We start from the raw sequence: 19,822 nt of genomic DNA on the forward strand, positions 1-19,822 counted from the left end.
CGTACACCTCCATCCATCCACAATGGTCCAAAATCCTTTGAAAAGGAAAGGCTTCCTAAGCTTATTTTGGGCAGATGTAGATGGGACTACTTGATGATCATTGCTTTAAAAAGTATGGTTAAAAGAAATTTACCTTTACCCTTGTCTTCTTTTTTATTTTCAAAAAATAATAAAATAAAACCATTAGTGGTGTAATAGATATCTCCTTGAACTGAATTAAAATATGGTAAAATCAATCTATAAGCCACATAAGTTTTAACCAACAAAGTTCACAAATCAACGTGAAAAGAAGTGAAGTCTAAAGCTACGTTTTGAGGGATAGGGGTGTATCAAGAAAATATAAAATTTTACAATATTTTATAAATATTTTCAAATTATTTAAAAAATAAATCTTAATTATGATTATTGTACTTTGATTGTCAAAATTTAATCCACATATTTGCAATAAATTTTCAAAATTTTCAATTCAAAACATGTTTTAGGATTGATTAAAAAATTGTTAATAATTTCACATATTCAAAATCATATCAAACGTGTCTTTAATCAATTTACAATTTTAAATGCAATTTTTTTATCATCAAAATCTATTTTGAATGATTAAGAACTTGTTTTTTTAGTGTCTTCAAAATGATTAATCTCATTAAAAAAAAAAAAGAAAAAAAAAAGCAGTTTGAGCCTTTTGACCATTTAACTAATAACAATAACTTTTAAGTAGGAAAAGACTGAATATATTAAAAATTTATACCGGAAATCTTTCAAATCAACATAACTATTTCCAAAATTCATCTCTTATTTTAGCTGATTTTTAAATTAGTTTTAACAAAGAAATCCAAAAAGAGTTCTCATCATATATATAAATAGCTTTCAAAATATAACTAAACTTAATTGGAAAGTTTTCAAAAGTAATGGTACAACAGGACTCTGAATGAGGTATTAACCTGAATTTGAAGGATAATTATGTGGTTCTGTCGACGACATTCTGTTCAAGATTCTCATTTCCAGATTTATAAAAGTCCAACATTTCTTCTTCAACAGGATGGGTCTTTCCAACAATCACAAGACAATGCAGCGGTGGCCCGAAATCAATACTTCTCAACTGCTTCATGGTGCCCGCAACAATCGTCTGATCTTCGCTTCCGAGACGTGCGAATGCCACACACAGCGTATCCTCATTGTATACTGCAGCGTGAAATCAATTACGAACAACACTTAGGCATACTGTGTGGATGAAAAACTCTACCGTCAATTAAGTTAACTACAAAACTGAAAAACAATCTAAACTCTAAACCAAATCATGAAAAAATAGTGTTCCGTTGACTAAAACGCTTCCAACGATCACATTAGCTCGGGGTTCTCTTTACTTTGGAGCTAACCACACCGGTTTCCAAGCTTTGGTTAGTAGTGTTATTCTGTCCCGCGCATGGGATGGAAAGTAGATTTCCTCATCAACAGGGCAGTAAAAGAAAATCTTAAACTAAAAATTTCAAGTCATTTATCAGTTCATACCAGATTGTCCTTCCATTTGCTCAACCTCCAAGAGCTGCTCAATTGCTGTGTTTATAGACATAAATCTAGGCGGTTCGTACTCTTTCTTTCCCCTGAAAATTTGAGGTAAATCAGACAAACGAACTTTCTAACAATTGCAGAATGATTGAACTAATTAGAACATAGGAGGCATAGCAAGTTTGTTAGGCGACCGATGCAGTAGATTGGTCACAAACCTGCACAACGACTCCAAAGACGGTTCCTTTACTCGTATATCTGGAGAAAAATAATATTAAACCGACGTATCAGTGAAGTATATAATAGAATGAGCCAATAATTGACAGTAATGTGCAGCTGCAGTAGAGATCTTCAACTAAGTCAATCACAACATCCAAGAACACTAAACAAAATATTAACAAGGCTTCTTAGGCATCACTAGAGACGAAACAAACGTCGTGACCTAAACATAAACAGAGCCTAAATCATGCAATTCGCAAAATATTGGAGAAAAAAAGGTTTACAGAACATGATATTTCAACAATATTTTTCATCTTGGAGTCATAATTTCTCGGTTTGAATGATTAGAAACAGAATCCCAATTCCTACCTAACAAGCAGAGTGTGTGCAAACCAAGTCCACGGTTTTTCTGAATTTTCTCGTAGAAGCTACTCGGTTTCCACGTTTCAGTAAAAAACGGTATTGAAACGGTCTCCCCATAGCGATATAATTGCAATCCACAAATTCCAACAGCATTCATCACAGATGCATTGTACACCACTCTGACTTCAATCCCTAAACTCTTTGCTCGAACTACCAGATCCGAGTGGGTCGTAGCTCTGTATTATGACACAGTATGTAGAAGAAGATAAATATTTGGCTCAAAAGAAAATTCAGTTGCAAACATCTTCATAGTAGAAAAAGGTCTCCAAACCTCCAATGATAAGGCTTTCAATGATATTAAGCCTGAATTTTCAATTAGATCACTATTTTTCACTTCATCTTATTTATAAGCAACTCAGAGTTTCTATAAATTTGATTTTTGCAGTTCGATCTAATAAACATCAATCCAAGCATTGGAAGAATTGTGAAACTTAAAGTTTTGTAAAATAGAAATCGTAATGGAGGACTTTTTAAAGTTCTTAATTTGCAATTTAAACAATGATAGAATTGAGATCACAGAAGAAATCATCCAAAACCGCAAAAATCTTCAATAGCAAAAAAGGGGGAAAAAACGAAAATTTCGTACCCGAAAGCGTCGCCAACAACGAGAAAAGCAACATCAGAAGTACGAGCTTCGGAGAGTATCTGGTCGGCCTTCTCCTCCACCATTTCCCGATCTGCAACTGTAATAGTTTTTCCGTAGAGCTTCTCCTGTTTAAAAACTCGAATTCAGAAAATCTCAAAGAAAAAAAATGATTTTGTGATGAAGAGAGTAGGGAAAAAAGAGAAGTACCAGAGAAGAAATACCGTCGGAAGCAAGGCCAAAGGATAAAAGAGAAGTGTAAGCTTCCATGTAAACCTTTTCGCATTTTCTCACACATTCTAAGCCTCTGAGTGTGATGTCTTTTTCGTCTCCCAATCCTAATCCTATAATGTACAACATCTTTCTAATCTTTCTCTTCTGACCTTAAACCCTAGAATTCTTCCCAAATCTAACCCTTCGCTAAAACCCTAGCCTCCGTACACGACGGCGCCACTGAGTTCGCCGGAGCTTTACTGTAAACGTATTTAAGTGGCCTTTTTTTTCTTTTTCGTTTTTTTACTTTTTTTTCCTTTTTCTTAGAAGTTAAGGTATGATATTTTAATCCAACCCATTATGCTCTGGGCTTCGGTCCATTTATGCCACACCATAACATGTGTTCTACTGTACGGGTCCATTTAATGTGCGATGTTGGGGTCCGTGGGACACCCCAGAGGATTCGAAGGATCCTCCAATACACAGATAATAGGAGAGAAAGTGTTCTTTTTAACATTTCGAGGTCGGGGACGGGGAATACATCTCCAACCCCGTCCCCGCCCCTACTCGAAAGAAAGAAATAAATATATAACTTTGTTTATACATACATATTTATTTATTTTCAATAGAGAAATTGTCGAATATAGAACCTTTCATAAAAATATTTACCATTCCTAGAAAATTAAAATTAAAGTATTGAAATTTATCTCTAAAATGTAAATAATTTGTCAAGTTTTTATATTTTTTAAAAATCTTCTTTTTATATTTATATTTATTATAAAAAACAAAAACAAACAAAAGTGGAAAATATTTTCTTGTGATAAATCTCGTCCGATTGTTCGTGAAAAAATTTGGAAGGATGGTGAATGAGATAGAAGACGGGACGAGGACAAAGAGTAGCAATTCTTTCATCTGTGAACGTCTCTATGTTCTACTTTGAATGGAGACCTTGGATCCCATTTCAGATAATCAAACAAAATAAGTATAGTATTTGTATTATCAACCTATTAAAATATATCATTCACTCGATTAAGATTTATGATGACACGATTCTTTTAGTTCGTAAAAAGGGGAACAATTAAATCATCAATTTAAAAAATTTTAAATTGTAAGATGATAATTTTGTATTTTATTGATGCAAAATTTAAAATTACTAGAGAAAGAAAAGAGAGTTTACCTTTCAAACAACCCTCCAAACTTCAACATTTTTCCCCTCTCTCACAAAATTTCGAAGACATTAGTTTTCTCACTATGCTTCTTTTTTATTGACATTATAAATTTATAACAAAAAATGCAAACGCCCTAAGCTTAATAAATGGAATGCTACACAGAATAATTAAACCCAACATATAACTTTATTGCTATGAAAGAGGTCTTGTTTTTGTGTCAATTTCAACCTAACCTATAAGACATAAATTATCATCTAATAAATTAATTATTCTTCCTCCCACCATATAATAACTACAAGGAACGAGTTCCATTTTTATAACTATAATTTTATGGTAGCATTTGTAACAATTGTAATGGTCAAAATATGAGAAATTTGCCTTAAAACAAAAAAATTGAAAGCATCATTTGAAAGAAATAATATTGGTGTTGAATGTCTTATAAAATTGGAGAGGTATTAGATACTTTGCTCATAGCGTAGGTACATATGATACTTTACCCTAATTGATAACTGAATTGCTCCCAATTTATCATTAGCACTTATTCTTATCCCTGCCATGACCTTAGGTAGTTCTCAAGCCAATCATCATTTGGAAAAAATGCAAAACTCTTCAACAATCATTGATAATTTCCTTTGTTTTCATTTTTTAAAAAATTAAATTTAAGCAGTTTTTATTTAAATTGAAATAAAAAAATAAATAAAATATCACCGTTCTCTTCAACTCATTTATAAGATAATTATAACTAAACATAAGATAATTGTTATTGAGTTATGTTCAATGAGCAATGGAACAAATTTCCAACCATTTAGAATGAAGAGAATATCTAATCATAGTATTTATAAGTCACAATTAATTTTTGTAATTCAATTAATAGTCGTCCACAAACTATTAGTAAGCTTACTAATTGATAATTTGTGATGTTTTTGTAATTGTAGAAATTAGATGTATTTTTATAAACTAGTTCACTAAAAATAATGAAAAATTTAAAGAACAAGAAACGTTGTTTTCCATTAAAAAGAAAGATTTGTTTTCCATTAAAAAGAAAGATTGACGCATTCTACTAATACAAAAAATTAGTCTATTTTATCAAAATAATTTAAGAAACGCTTAATTTTTTTATTTTTTATTTTTAAACCACCGTCTTTTCCCAAATCACCCAACAATTAGGGATTATAAGTAATGTTAATTAAACGGAAGAGAAAAGGAAAAGTACTTTTGTACGAGATTGTGTATGGTTTTCTACTTGGAAATGTAGGGCACGTGGCAAGAAAGTAAAATGTAGAACACATTTTGCATTTCTCAAACATTTTTACACGTGTCAGATCCACGAAAAATAATTATAATTAATTAATTAATTACTCTTGTGTTTCTCCAAATTTTAGTAAAGAAATGAGACCCATTTTTCAATAGGTATATGCAAGAACATAATTCAAAGTGAATAATATGTTGGCTAGATAATAATGATTTTTGTTTAGAGATAACAAGAAATCAATAGATCACAATTTGATAATCCCAACCCATGATATAAATTTTAGTTGGGATAAAATATTTACCATTTATAAAGTCTAATGAATTTTGTTTTTTAGCAATTTTTTTATTTTAAAAAGACTTCAATAAAAATCAACTAATTTAAAAAAATTGAATGTTAAAAAGATGAAATTAGGCCCTATAAATAGGTCTAAAAAACAATTAATCATGTTAATCAACGTTCGGTAACTAGAAAAAATGAACAAACAATCAACCCATATTAATTATAATTCTCCCAAACACAATACTCACGTAGATAGTTGATACAGTATACTTATTTAGTTGAATTTCAAAGTTTTTTGTAATTATTTAGTCCTTCCACATTAAAAAAATCCCTAAACATTTAGATGTGTTTTAAACAAGATTTTTAGTTAATTTGATACAAATATATGATAGATTAAATGTACTAAATTAAGGTATCTCGAGTAGATTAGGTGTATTATGCTTTTTATACAATTTGTCACGTGACAAACTTTTTTTTTTTGTATTTGTAATACATTATTATTATTTTCCCTTTATTGTTTATTATAAATAGGTGCTAGCAAAAATGCACCCCAACGTTACTCGGAATGAAGTGTACTAAAATATTAGTGGTCCATAGAAATAGTCTACCGAGACCAAGCTCACATATTCTCATAATGTCCTACATAATCTTATAATCATTGTACAAAACACAAAAGTATAAAACAAAATTGATAATTCAAGCTTTCCTTATACCAATTAAGATTCAAATGTCAATTGAGTTGTTTTATATCTAAATTTTGATAGATTTATTTTTTAATAAAAGATCTAATCAATTCATTATCAATTTATTTTGTGTCTTCCAATGAAATTTTATTCTTTTTAAAAAAAATATATTTTGTATAGAGATTTCGTTAAAAGTTTAGCTTACAACAATTTGAACTAAATCTATAACATAGTCTTGATTAGTAACAATTTTGGGACAAAGATTATCTAAAACTATAATAAATACTATTGAAAAGTTTCAATTAGCTACTTCAAATTTACTATTTTACTATTTACCATTCATAATTTTTTTATTATTTATAACATTTTTTACTATTTTCTTATAAAACTAAAATAGTTTATCGTTTATCCATCGAATATATATTATAATAATCTAAACTAAAATAATGTACGTCTAAAACAAAACGATTTCGTTGTAATAACCCATAATATACACTACTTTCACCTCAATTTTTCTGTTTTTTTTTTATCAACATTCTACAAATAATTTTAAATACTTAACTAAAATTTGGAAAAAAATAGCTTAAAAGAATTTTGTTTTTCTTTTTAAAAAATGGTTTAGAATTATATATATATATAAAAAGTAAACAAGGGTAACATGAAAGAGGAAATGAAGGGTTACGTTAATGTTTTTGTTTAAAATTTAAATGATTTTATAAGAAAAGGACGGATCAAAACTCCGTTCACAACGCTAGGCGGTTACGCACAAATCTCTCTCGCTCTCTCCCCAACGTGCTTCCATATAAATAGCCCCCACCAATTCCAGCGCCCTCCAATTTCCGAAACTTCTCAGCGCCAAAAATCAAAATTAAACACAGTGTGGTGAACGGAGCTAAATCGAGAGCTCTCCGTGGTGCTCTATTCGACCTAGCCGCTCACGGACCACTTCACTGCCGCCGTCTATCGTATTGGAATTCCGGTGATCATACTGTACTTCGTTCTTCAACTTTTTTATCTGGTTTGAGTTTCGACCAATTATATTCTCACTCGTCTTCGGCTGTTTTTTCATTTCTCTTGATTTGTTACTCTAAACTAGGTGCTTATCGTCTGCTCTGTTTCTCATATTGATTTTCTTTCTGTTTTACTCTTCGGTGATCATTCTGTACTTAGTTTTTCAGCTTTTTGTGTAGATTGAGTTTCGATCAATTCTTACTCGTCTACGGCTGCTTTTTTTTGTCGATTGAGTTTCGATCAATTCTCACTCGTTTTCAGCTGCTTTTTGAGTCGATTGAGTTTCGATAATCTAAAATTTATATATCTACACTTGAAATATATTTATCGGCTGATTCATCTCGCTAATCTTGATTCTTTCTGTTTTTACTCGATCATGTACCTGAGTTTAATTGAACTGATCGTGCTGATGATTTCGTTACATTTCGTGTAATTCTATATAGCTTTCTGTACAATTTTCTGATTGTTGCTTCAGGAGTGCCTTAATTAATCTGATGATGCTTGAGTTGTTGTTTCCATTTGATTTCCGACTGAATAATCAATTCGTTTGATTATTTCTTCTTTATCTATTATGCGCGGTTAAATTTAGAGTCATTTTGCTTAATTACTGTTTTGTTTTGTTTCCGTCTTGCATCTGAAATGATCACGGAAAGTGAAGGAATATGTTCTTCCGATCACCAGAATTAAGCTTGCATTCGTGTGAATGATTTTGTTCTTTCTTCATTCCACTTGTATTCGCGTTAATGCTTTTGTTATTTGTTCATTCCACTTGTATTCGTGTGAACGCTTTTGTTCTTTGTTCATTTCACTTGTATTCGTGTGAACGCTTTTGTTCTGCATTTCACTTGCATTCGTGTGAATGCTTTTGTTCTTTGTTCATTCCACCTGTATTTATGTGAATGTTTTTGTTCTTTCACAAAATTGTTTAGTTTAATCTGGCTTTATATACTTTGGATTTTGTTTTTTTCTTCTTCTATTTTTTGAATTCCCCGGCCTATTCACTTTGTACTTTCTAGATTAAAAAAAGTTGTCATACTTTAGGTATAAGTTTATCTAACTCTTCCTTTTTGTTCTAAATCGCAGGCCGTTTATTCAAAATGATAGGAGCACTAATCACCAGAGGACTCACGTATGTTTATATATATACTCTCGATCTATACATATATGTGTTCAAAATTTTTGCTCTACAAATTGTGATTGAGTTTATCTTTGTCGGTAGTATGATTTTGGGCTATGCCTATCCTGCTTATGAGTGCTACAAAACTGTTGAAACCAGCCAGCCGGAGATTGAGCAGCTTCATTATTGGTGCCAATACTGGCAAGTTGCATAACTCTTCACATTTCTCACCATATTCATTTATCAATAATATCATTTGTTGACTTTGAAAGCTTTATCCATCCCTTGGTGGACGCAGGATTCTGGTGGCTATATTGACAATCCTCGAGAGAGTTGGCGATTCTTTTATTTCTTGGTAGGTTTTTCTTGTACCTTTTTATTTTCAAATGTTAAATGTATTATTAGTGATATTTGAAAATCGTATTGAATACTGAACAAATATCTTTGATATTTCTGAAACGGTTTTTAAAAATATAAATCTATATTTGGATAGTTAACATTTTGTAAGTATAATATTATGAATTTGAATTGTTTTTTTTTTTTTTACTTCTTCAAGAACTCACAAAGTTCCCTAAATACTATCTTTTCTTTTCTTGAAAAAACAAAGGTTCAAAATATAAATGCTGAAAAATGATCAACTTATAATGAAAACAGGAAATTTAAAATGAAAGATAGAATATTATTTAATAAATATTCTAAAATGTTTATAATTATATTATATCAACATTTTGTTTTTTATATTTGATGCTTAATGATTTTTTTACAATATCATGAAAATGTAGATCTATAATATGTGGATGTTAGAAATATATATGGGAACTTTAATACCATGCCCAACCTATGAGCAATTTGCTTTGGTGTATTTTTATTTATGGTTTTTTTCTATCTTTTTTATTTTATGATTGTGCTTGCAAATGTTATAACATATTTTCTTAAACATTTTGAAATTTTTACCACACTATAAAATTATTGGTTTTTACAAATAGAAAAACTTAGGTGCATTCATGTTGAACTCATCTATTATGCAACAAATATCTTATTTGTTGCATCTAATTAAAAATTGTCACATAGTAGTTTGCTTTTTATTTTAAAAAATCTAAGCAGCACCTAAGTATTATTATTTACAAATTATATCATCATCTTAATTTTAAATTTAGAAAAAAAATTGTTGCATTCTTGTCCCCTGCACAAATTTCAAAAGTACTTTTAGTTTTGTTCTTTTTTAAATATACATATATAGATTTCTTAAAATCTTGAAAGTGTTAAGAATAGTTTTCTATTGAAAAGACTACAAATAAATTAGGAGACAATCCTCGAACTTTTCCACGTAGCGAAGACACAAACAAGATATACCTTACTCTGCATTTTATGTTACCATTTCTTAAGATGTTATTTTGGTGTCCTGTTAGCTTTATTATTATTATTTTCTTTTCTTTTTCTCCTTTGGCTTGAAGGTTTCCGTTCTATGGCGAAGCAAAGTTGGCATTCTTCGTTTATCTATGGCATCCAAAAACTAAGGTACGAGATTTATCTTCAATTTCTAGTTACTTTGTTTATAATAAATTAAAATCTAAATTATTAATTTTTAGTTTTTCTTAAAAAAACAAGTCTATAAAAAAATCCATTTCCATGTATTAGTTCTTGCATTTTTTTTTTCTACAATAAAAAAAGTATTTTTAGCTAAGTCCAAAATTTGAAAATTAATAACAATCGATCATGATTTTCTTTTTTTAATTTATGCTTGTGTTTCCTTTCAATTTGTTTACAATGGTTTTCAAATAACATAGTCCATTGACACATATACATATAAGAATTAATAGCATTTAAAATAATTTCTCTTACTTTAATTTTTTAAAGTAAAAATAGAAAACCATTACCTATCAAAATAACTTGTTCTTACCTTTGAAACTAACGTAGAGTTCAAATTTTTTACAGACTATGATTAAAAAAGAAAAAAAAAATCGTTTTTAGTGGTTGGTTTACTTATAATTGATTGTTAGCAAAAGTAATCGGTAATTATGATAATGTATTAATGAAAAGTTATGTGTTGTTGTCAGGGAGCAAACCATGTGTATGATTCGTTTTTCAGACCATATATTTCAAAACACGAGCCTGTGATTGACCGCAGCTTGTCGGAGATGAAACTGAAGGCTAGTGATGCTGCTTTTCTCTACGTTCGAAGAGCCGCTTCCTACTTTCAAACTACTCTCTTTGATATCTTTTCTAAGTTCAATACTTCTAATCCATCAACCACGGCTCCTCCTCCTCCCAAGGTAAATCCCACAACCCCTTTCTTTCCTTTTTATTATTATCATTTTAATATGATGGAGAAATTATAAATTTGATTTCTATAATTTTAAAAAAATAACTTTAAATTTGAATTTTATAATTTTATAATTTTAAAGCTTAGAACTTAGCTATAGAGTTTAATAGCATCTCATAAATAGTAAAATTTTAATAGTTTCCTTTCTACCATAAGAAAGATGAAAATTATGGTTTTGATTATTTAGAAAGATTTTATCAAACTATGTGAAAACTAATTTATAGTTATAAATTACATAAACCTGATTTTTAACTTTTTTTTTTTCTTTCGAAGAATCAAATTTGCAATTTAACTTTTCATGATTTTTCAACATGGTAAAATTGATTTTAAATGTTTTGAACATATTGTAACTAACTAGTTTATTAGATGTGTTTTTAATCAAAAACAAGTTTAGAGAAGATTCCACGCTTTCACTGAATGTTAGAACTAAAAAGATTATATTTTTTAAAATATTAGGAAGGATAATCTCACTTTCTTTCTTTCTATCTTTTTTTTTTTTCAATGTAATAAAACGTTTTGAAAAATGTTTTTATGGAAATCTTCTAAACAACTCAGTATTTTTTCCAAAAAAAAAATTGTTTTATTTAAGAAACAGAGAGAACTTTATTAGTACTTATTTCCTACTAGTTAGCATATTCAATTTTTAGTTTTTCTATTATAACTTTTACAAGGTAGAGATTTTGGCTATAATTTTATTTTGTTTTATCTTTTACTTTTTAAAAAAATTTAATTCGGTTTTTTTAATCAAAATTTAATAACTTTTTAATTAAAGTATATTACAAAGCAATGATAAAAAGATACAGTTTTAAATTTTAGAAAATGAAAATTGAAATCCCATTTCATGATGCTAGTAGTTACTAAACAAATGAACCTGTAGGTGAAAATAATCATCAATTGAAAGCTTAAGAAACATAATTATCAAGTTCAATTTAAAATTTTCAAGCACTTCCACGTTAGATTTTGTATCTTTATAAAGATTACGATAAAATGAGAATTTGAATATTTTAATTTTGATGCGAGATACAACTTGACTAAATTATGCTTAGGTTGATATTAGTTTTTATACTAACAAATATTTTACCAATAAAGAAAGTGGATATAGAATATATATTGTTTGTTATATTAAAAATTACTGTAAATAATAAAGTGGCTAAAAAAATTAAATATTTAATTATGGTTAAAATTAAAATTATTGTAAATATTGATACAAGGTCTAATTTACAACCGTTGCCCTAAAATTTTAAAGGGTATTTTCAATTATAGTATACCAGATTCAAAATATGTAAATATTTACAAAATATAGCAAAATTTTAAATTTTATTCAAATCTTTTGTAATTTACAAATTTTTCAATATTTTTTTTTATTGTATTCTCGTTTAAACTGTTGTTTTTGTTTCATAATAATAATCTGATATTTAAATTGAGCTTCACTCTTAAGTTTAAGATAACATCTTTTTTTCTTTTTTTTGGAAAACTGATTTAAGTATGTATTTGTTTTAACTCATAAAATATATTTAGAACACTACTTTCGAAAGTGGTTTTACTCGTCACATACATAAAGATCCTTTTACTACAATTTTTTATACTATTTTTTCCCTCAATTGCTTTAGCTTAATTGTTACAAAGAGTTCTTAAAATCAATCTTATTTTTAAAAAAAGGAAATTGGATGACAAAAAAAAAAAAAAAAAAAAGTGAAAAAGAACATTAAAAAAAAAAATTAACATCAAGCATTACATAGAAGGTGCCTTAATTTCCTAGGATGGAGAAGTACTTAATATTAGTAATAATTCTAAATAGGATGCAAATTTAATATATACTAGTAAATAGTGAATAACAATTTGGAGAAGTTATTTAGGATTTTTTTTCATAATTGATCTTCTAAAATAAAATTTTAATTATTAGAACAAAATCACTCGATTGAATTTATTTTATTTTATTAAGTGTTTAACTTGTGAAGATAAATGTAAACCCAACTTTTCAAGTATGCAGTATCTATTTATTTAAATTCCTTTTAGAATTAAATTTAGGGAATATTTTCAAAAGCAATAAGCTCTTCAAACTATTTCAAATGTAGTAAAATAATAAAGTAATAGTTGCAAATTGCAGTTATATTAAAAATAATTAAGTAATATTTTAAAAATATCGTAAACATAACAAACTATATTTTAAAAATATCGTAAATATAACAAATCAAATGACAAATATATCACCATCTACTCCTATTTTCAAGAATTTTGTTACTCAAAATAATTTTCAATAAGAAATTTAATATGTTACTAACAAGTAGGATATTTGTGCAAAAAAATAAAGGAAGGTTTGGAAATAAACAATAATAAATTTTTGAAAAGCTGTTTTCAGCTTTATTTTCGGGAAAGAAAACTATAGCAGTGGTAAGACTCGTGGGTGTGTGTCCAGTCAAGCTAAAGCATGACTCAAAGCATCTCTTTATACCCGTACTTATTAAACTCTACTTAATCAAACAAATAATATATATCTTTTTTTTGTCAATTAAAAAAAATAATAATAAATGAAAACCTGATCGAATCAAGTGGGTGGCAGTAAAGCATTTGGAGTTGAGAACTTTGTGTGGTTTTAAATTCACGTGAGGCTTTGAGTAACCAGTTGTTCTAACAATGTTAACAAAATGAGATTTTACAGCCGCAGAAGCAACCATCAAAGAAAGAGAAAGAGGAAGAAGAAGAAGAAGAAGCGAAAGACAAATGAGATGGCAGTGGAGGAAGGAAAATATTCAGAAAGAAAAATAATAATAATTACACGAATTCACTTCCAATTTCCAATAAAATGGACTGAAATTGGAAGAAAAGCAATTCCAGAAGAAAACTCCATACTGTAAAACTATATTATCAATCCAAATAACGATAACTGTAATTATGAAGACCAAATATATATTAGAAACTTCTTTATCATCTTATCTCTATTCTATTTCTTCTTCTCAAACTATATAAAATATATAATGTGAAGGTCGACAAGTGAGGTGAATGTTACAAGGATCGGAATGGAGGAGACTTAAACTTAAACTTAGGAATCAAACAGTCGTGTAATTTGTTAGGTAATAGAACTTGACCATTAATGTTATTGGTAAGGGAAAGAAAATTTATAAAAGAAAAACAAGACCTTCTATTAGTATAGCACCTTTGTTCTATAGTCTAAAATAGCAAAATCATGAATTACAAAATCATATAAATATTATGGATATGGAGATATTATAAGCACAATCAATTGCACTAAGCATTTGAAAAGATTAAGGAAATTAAAAAGAGGAGCTGTAAGTAATGAGGAGATCTCAGGCATACCTCTCTTCAACAAAAATGCTGTGTAGAATAGACATAAACACTTCATATCTTTGAGCTGAGAGTTGATAAACACTTCATTCTTACTCTCTTTTATTATCTGAGTAAATCCCTTCGGAGGTAATTTTTCTGTGAGAAATGGAGAACTGTCTGAAATATCGCGACCTCTTTGATGGGAAAAAAATTGTGTCGTGATCCATAAAGAAAACCAGAGTTTCTTGATATTGTTCGTCTTTGGGGACAAAGTTAAAAGTTGTGTTCCTCACCCCATAAATGCGTAATACTCACTTGTGAATTTGATTGGAACCAGTAATCATCGTCTATCTGTAGAAGGAAAGCACGGGAAAAATTAATGATTAGTAAAATAATTGGAACTCATGGAGGCTTATAGCTTTAAAATTTGGACTTACATTATTATGTAAAGGTAAAATTCTTTGCATTCCATGAAGGTCTTGGAAAGGAGAATAAGTGTTGTTGGTAAATATGTTAGGATTCTTCTGCTGTGCTAAACATAGTTTTGCTTGCTTGGAAGTATTTTCTTCCAGCTCTTGTTTTGCAGTCCTACAAGCACGAAAAACATATAATGTTCTGAGAGATGGATACTTGAAAAACGAAGCGAAATCTCGAGACGAATGTAATTTACGTGAAATGAGTTACGAGTAAGAAGAAGAGGCTGGCATGTAGGATATACCTCAAGAGGTATAAATCAATTGGCCCAGTGGTGCTTTTGATGATCATTCTACATTGCCTCTCGGAAAAACAAGCCTCCTGATTTATATAGGAAACTTATTTATAAAATGCTAATGCTAATGGATAAGAGAAATTGCTAAAATTTATTAATGTATGATGATAACTACCTCGTCTGGATCGGGTACTTCAATACAGCTAGCTTGGGGGGCTTTAACTGCTATAAGTGTTTGATTCTATCCATCAATTACAGAACAATAGTGAGTTAAAGAGAAGATTGTTAATGTTCAAAATCTATGGAAATTACAAAAGCTCAAGAAAAATAACCTTGAAGCAAGGAATTCGCAAGATATCTTCTTCTGTTATAAAAAGGTGACTGATATACATAGTTCAAGAGGGACAAATGTTAAAGGAAAGAAGCAAAATGTAACTTTTAATAGGAGTAAAAAGTTTGACGGGTCAATCTTACTTCCTGTAGTGTGCATTTTGCTCGAGATTTCTAAGAAGTTCTTGTTTCATCCTGCATAAAAAGCAACAGTGATCAATGAGTTTTTTTTCTCTTTTTTTGGCTGTTCAGAGTGGTTTCATTTTCTAAAACCGAACTAACCTTATGAGTTCATCAAGTCTGCGTTCATCTGCATATAAACTTTTAACTTCATCCTGCAATAAGATCAGAGATATAGTGAACAATTTAGAATCTGCGAAGTGTGACAGTGAGTGTAAATGATAGAGTTATAAGGGCCTAAAACATTTTTATTAGTCTGTACCAGTAAAAGCATTCTGCCGACTGATATTTTTCATCATATCCATTGGAACGATAAATCTTCAGCAATATGCTCGATGGTGAATTTAGAGTCCCCAAAACAATCAACATGACATAATGTCATGTTAATTTCTAAGTTCTCGGTTGATCCCCAATGGTAAATGTCTACGCTAGAAAGGTCGAAAAGGGTAAAAGCTACTCCAAAAGTTAGTTAGAGAATGTTGTGAATACATTTTGTAGAGGGGCAGTGAGCTTTGAGATTATATCGTTATTTCGAGAAAGGTTTGAGCATACCCCTCTAGTTTGCTAAGCAAGTGTTAATGAGGTGACTTGGCATTCTTTTGAACTTGTTACTGGTAAATAAAGATGAGATACTAAAATAATCTTCTTGTATGAGATAAGCTTCTAAGGTTTATTACTTGTTTGTATGACCCTACTTAAGCAGCTCATCAACAGTGTTACAGTTCACTAATTATTCCAAAATATTAGTTCTGATGTAGCTTGAGGATAAAAAAGAGCTCCTCCAAGAATCAAATCAAATTCTATTATGGATGAAAAGTTATTTACAGAGAATTTCAAAACAAACTAATCTAATCCTAATTAATCAAGGATTTGATCAAGACAATCCACTTCACACTAGTCCTACTACATCAAATTAGCTTCAATTATAATGGGACTTTTAGTTCATCTATTTCAACCAAAAAACATTCAAGTTCATAGACAACAGAAAGAAGTCTCTACAATAGTTACATTGGCCAAACCTAAAGGTAAGCTCAAATTACCATCATTGATGTTCAATTCACGAATAAATATGATAATTTAATTTAACCAAACCCTTTCCGATAAATGTGCATGCCATTGGTTGTGACTAACATACAATAATGAAAACAATACACTCGATTCGTAAATGTTCAAACATCATAAAGACGGTGTGTAAAAGGAACCAACTACAAGATGTTGATCGGAGGGCTAAGTATGATCAGTTGAGCTGTGAATTTGTAATAATCAACGAATATACCAATCATTAAGAAAAGCCAAATCGAAATTTTAAAAAATAATCTCCAAGCAAAAAAAAATTAAGGCACCTTTAATCTACCAACTTGATCGTTGAGCTCTTGAGGTCCACGCCTCTCGCCTCCCCTGTTCACAAGATTTAAAGTCATTACTCACTACTTTGTACTTTCCAATGGAGAAATAAGGATAATCTCAATTTAATTACTTCCAACGTATGTGGTTCGTCGTGGTTTTCTCTATGAGGCCTATTCCTTCAAGAACATTTGTAATATCATAAATTCTCCTCTTTTGGACCTGAATCAAACATTATTCTTAAGTTTTGTTACAAAGAGATAATTAATCAATCTCAGCTAATTTGAAGAGCTTCTCTATGATCTTCCAGGCAGAAAAATTAGATTCAATACCTTTAATACGTCTGCAGTTTTATTTAAATCAAGTGTTCCATCTTCAGCCTCCTGAACTAACCTGATAAATTTTTTTGTCAAGAAGCCTGCCGATTAAAATACACAAATTTTCAAACCTCAAAGGCCAGATCCATGTCTCGAGAGATTCTATTAGAAACTTGTTCATTTCAATACTTTACCTAACGAGCTGTCATACCGACCGTTAGTAGATTGATTAGGGCTATCAACAGGCTCTACAGCAAAAGGAAAATACACAGAATTACAAAAGAGAAAATGAAAGAAAGAAAGAAAGCAGTTAGATGTGCATGATGCATAGTAAATGAGATAAGATTAGAAATGAAATGCATATGAGATGAACTCCAACCAGTTGGCTAAGAAGGATATTGTAATTACCATCTATTGATTTTCGAGTCTTAGACTTCGAATTCTTCTGCAACTTAAATTTCTTGTTTTGCTTTTCATTTGCACTGGATACTGGTTCACATGAAGAATCATTAGATCGCATCCTCTGTTCAGAGGCTACGACTTGTCTGCTAGCCAAAGCCTCGGAGTTGTTAATATCATATGCTCGTTTCAACTGAAAAGAAATATATGTTGATCTAGTAAATGTTTATAGAAAAGAAACAGAAAGATAGAAGTAAAGTAGATCGATATGTAGATCATCGCTTCTGATATTTTAGAGTTCAAAGACATTCATAAAATATCGAAAAATTGCCTCGCAAATGCCTCGCGACATTTATGGATAGGATCTTACAGAACGGCACTCCACTACGGAAAAACCGGAAGCAGATTACAATTGCTAAAATAGAAAAAAATCTATTACTAAAAGTTCAAGAGAGACAAAAGTTAAGATATGTTCCAAATCTTCACAACTCAATTAAATTCGAGAAAATTCTACTGGTTGAGAGTAAGAATTTACGCATTAATTAACAGCTAATCAAATCGAAGTAGAAATCAGGATCCAGATTCATACATCCACCAACCTTTACTTAATAAAACCTCGAAAATTCAATAATTGAATAAACACACCGATCTTCAAACTTAAATTAACACTCAAACAAGATTGATCGCACATCGCGAATCAGAAAGCAAACAAACAGCGCAAAACGAAGAAGATAAATGAGAAACTCACATCTATCGTAGAAACTGTAGAATGTGCCTCGGAAGAGAGACGGGCGTCGCAAACGTTAGACTGATCCGACGGTGGAGAAGGCCGATGATACTGAAGACAACACTGAGGCGGAAGAGCTAGAGCTGAGGAAGAAGAAGCAAAAGACGACATGTCGCGATGGTTAGAGTGAGAGCTAAGGTGATGAAATGAAAAATCAGAGTGGCGGTGGCGGAAGATGAGATCCTCGACGGCCTTCGACATCGGAAAAGATGGAGGTAAAAAGGAGGGAGATATGGAGGATTTTGAAGATTGGAGGGAAAGAGAGAGAGAGAAAGGGAAAAAAGGCAGAGAGAGAAGAAAGAGAGAGAGTACGTAGAAGCGGCGAACGAATAATAAAAAGAGAGAGAAAGAGATGGAATATTGGAATATATATAGCAATAGCAATGAGGTAAAAATGTCATTTTAGTTCCAATATTTTGAGTTTCATAACATTTTATTATCTTTCAATTTTAATTCATATATTTTATTAATAAATTCATAAATTTTACCAAAAATTGGCCACACAACAATTATTATTTTCATTTCCTTAAAAAAAAAATTGTTGAGTAGGTTTGATAGAACATTTCTTTCAAAAAGTAAGTTAGCAAGGCTTGTTCGAAAAATTACATTATAATACAAAAAAGAATTAGAATAAAACAGTCTATAGTACCTCTTATTTGCATATTGCAAATATGACAATATAACACGTAATTAATTATATCAAAAGAATATCAGAAGATTATTCGCTTTTAAATTTACTACTTTTACCATTTAAAAAATATAGTAATATAAATTATATTATTATTTTTTTTTCTATTTTTTAAACATCTCAATAGGAAAGTAAGCGTAAAAGGTTTATTATTGTTATTATTTTCATGAAAAATATTATTAATATCTTTTTCACAGTATAAAAAATGTTAAAAAGGACAATTTTAAAAAAATAGAATTAAAATAATTAACTCTGTGGGGGAGTATAATAATTAAAATTAGGCATCCAAAAGTTAGTAAAAGTAAAATAATTTTAAAGTATAATAACTAAAATATATTTTGATAACAATAATAATATAGAGCGGATCTAGAAATATAATGAAAGTAAACATAGTGTTAGAGAGAGAGAGAGAAAATATGCGGTTTGATTTTTCCGATCGCAATATATATAATAAAAGAAATGTGAAAAGAAGGATGATGAAAATTACATGAACGGACACCCAAATTCTTCTTTTATTTTTGGGCGGGAACGGATATATATAGTATACCACAAATCGGTCAATTCCAATCTCCATTTCCAACCTTATTTATTTTATTATTATATTGTAATCTTATAATATATCGTACAATAATTAATATTCAGTTTTTATGTATTTTAAGACTATATATATATATATATATGTATATATTTCTGAAATTTGGCTTTTCTCAATTAAATATCAAAACTGACTATAACCTTATCTATTTAAATTTCATGTTTTCATAAGGCAATCAGTTTTAATTTTTCCATTACGTTTTACAATTGCATTTTATTCTATTTTTAAAAGGGTTAATAAATTAATACACAACTCTCACATATGATCAATAAAGGTTCATTTAAATGTCGTAATTAATGTAAGGTAGATTTTTAAAATAATAGAAAAACAAATAGTAATATAGGATTTTTCTTTTAGTTGGTCCCCTTTTCCCTCTTTTTTTTTACTATGGACTTTGTAAGGGAGATGTTAAC

General features: G+C 29.6%; 3 protein-coding genes across 4 annotated transcripts; 1 reads left to right on the forward strand and 2 right to left on the reverse strand.

Moving 5' to 3' along the window:
- Positions 1–766: 766 nt before the first annotated feature.
- On the reverse strand, positions 767–3,487 carry LOC101207207 (probable diphthine methyl ester synthase). The gene is made up of 6 exons (XM_004152607.3): positions 2,939–3,487; positions 2,732–2,856; positions 2,092–2,321; positions 1,722–1,761; positions 1,507–1,598; positions 767–1,179 (listed from the first exon to the last, which is right to left on the reverse strand). The coding sequence occupies exons 1-6, from the start codon at positions 3,086–3,088 to the stop codon at positions 956–958; spliced, it is 861 nt and encodes a 286-aa protein (XP_004152655.1). The 5' UTR covers positions 3,089–3,487; the 3' UTR covers positions 767–955.
- Positions 3,488–6,975: 3,488 nt separating this feature from the next.
- Positions 6,976–13,703, forward strand: LOC101206965 (HVA22-like protein i). Of its 2 annotated transcripts, none has more exons than XM_004152606.3 (7): positions 6,976–7,303; positions 8,419–8,464; positions 8,555–8,653; positions 8,751–8,807; positions 9,907–9,970; positions 10,510–10,725; positions 13,435–13,703. In XM_004152606.3, exons 2-7 carry the CDS (start codon positions 8,433–8,435, stop codon positions 13,498–13,500), a joined length of 534 nt encoding a protein of 177 aa, XP_004152654.1. In that variant the 5' UTR covers positions 6,976–7,303; positions 8,419–8,432; the 3' UTR covers positions 13,501–13,703. The 2 variants fall into 2 exon arrangements, with proteins under 2 accessions (XP_004152654.1, XP_031736765.1); XM_031880905.1 differs by having other exon boundaries at positions 6,995–7,314.
- A 106-nt stretch (positions 13,704–13,809) lies between these two features.
- LOC101211469 (transcription factor E2FC) lies at positions 13,810–18,448 on the reverse strand. The gene is made up of 13 exons (XM_004152711.3): positions 18,088–18,448; positions 17,349–17,532; positions 17,135–17,188; positions 16,956–17,041; positions 16,757–16,845; positions 16,623–16,677; positions 15,382–15,434; positions 15,244–15,294; positions 15,102–15,150; positions 14,945–15,010; positions 14,779–14,855; positions 14,498–14,648; positions 13,810–14,411 (listed from the first exon to the last, which is right to left on the reverse strand). Exons 1-13 carry the CDS (start codon positions 18,325–18,327, stop codon positions 14,334–14,336), a joined length of 1,233 nt encoding a protein of 410 aa, XP_004152759.1. The 5' UTR covers positions 18,328–18,448; the 3' UTR covers positions 13,810–14,333.
- Positions 18,449–19,822: the final 1,374 nt, after the last annotated feature.

This window comes from Cucumis sativus, chromosome 2 (genome assembly GCF_000004075.3).
Source record: "Cucumis sativus cultivar 9930 chromosome 2, Cucumber_9930_V3, whole genome shotgun sequence".
In the NCBI taxonomy this organism is placed as follows: domain Eukaryota; kingdom Viridiplantae; phylum Streptophyta; class Magnoliopsida; order Cucurbitales; family Cucurbitaceae; genus Cucumis; species Cucumis sativus.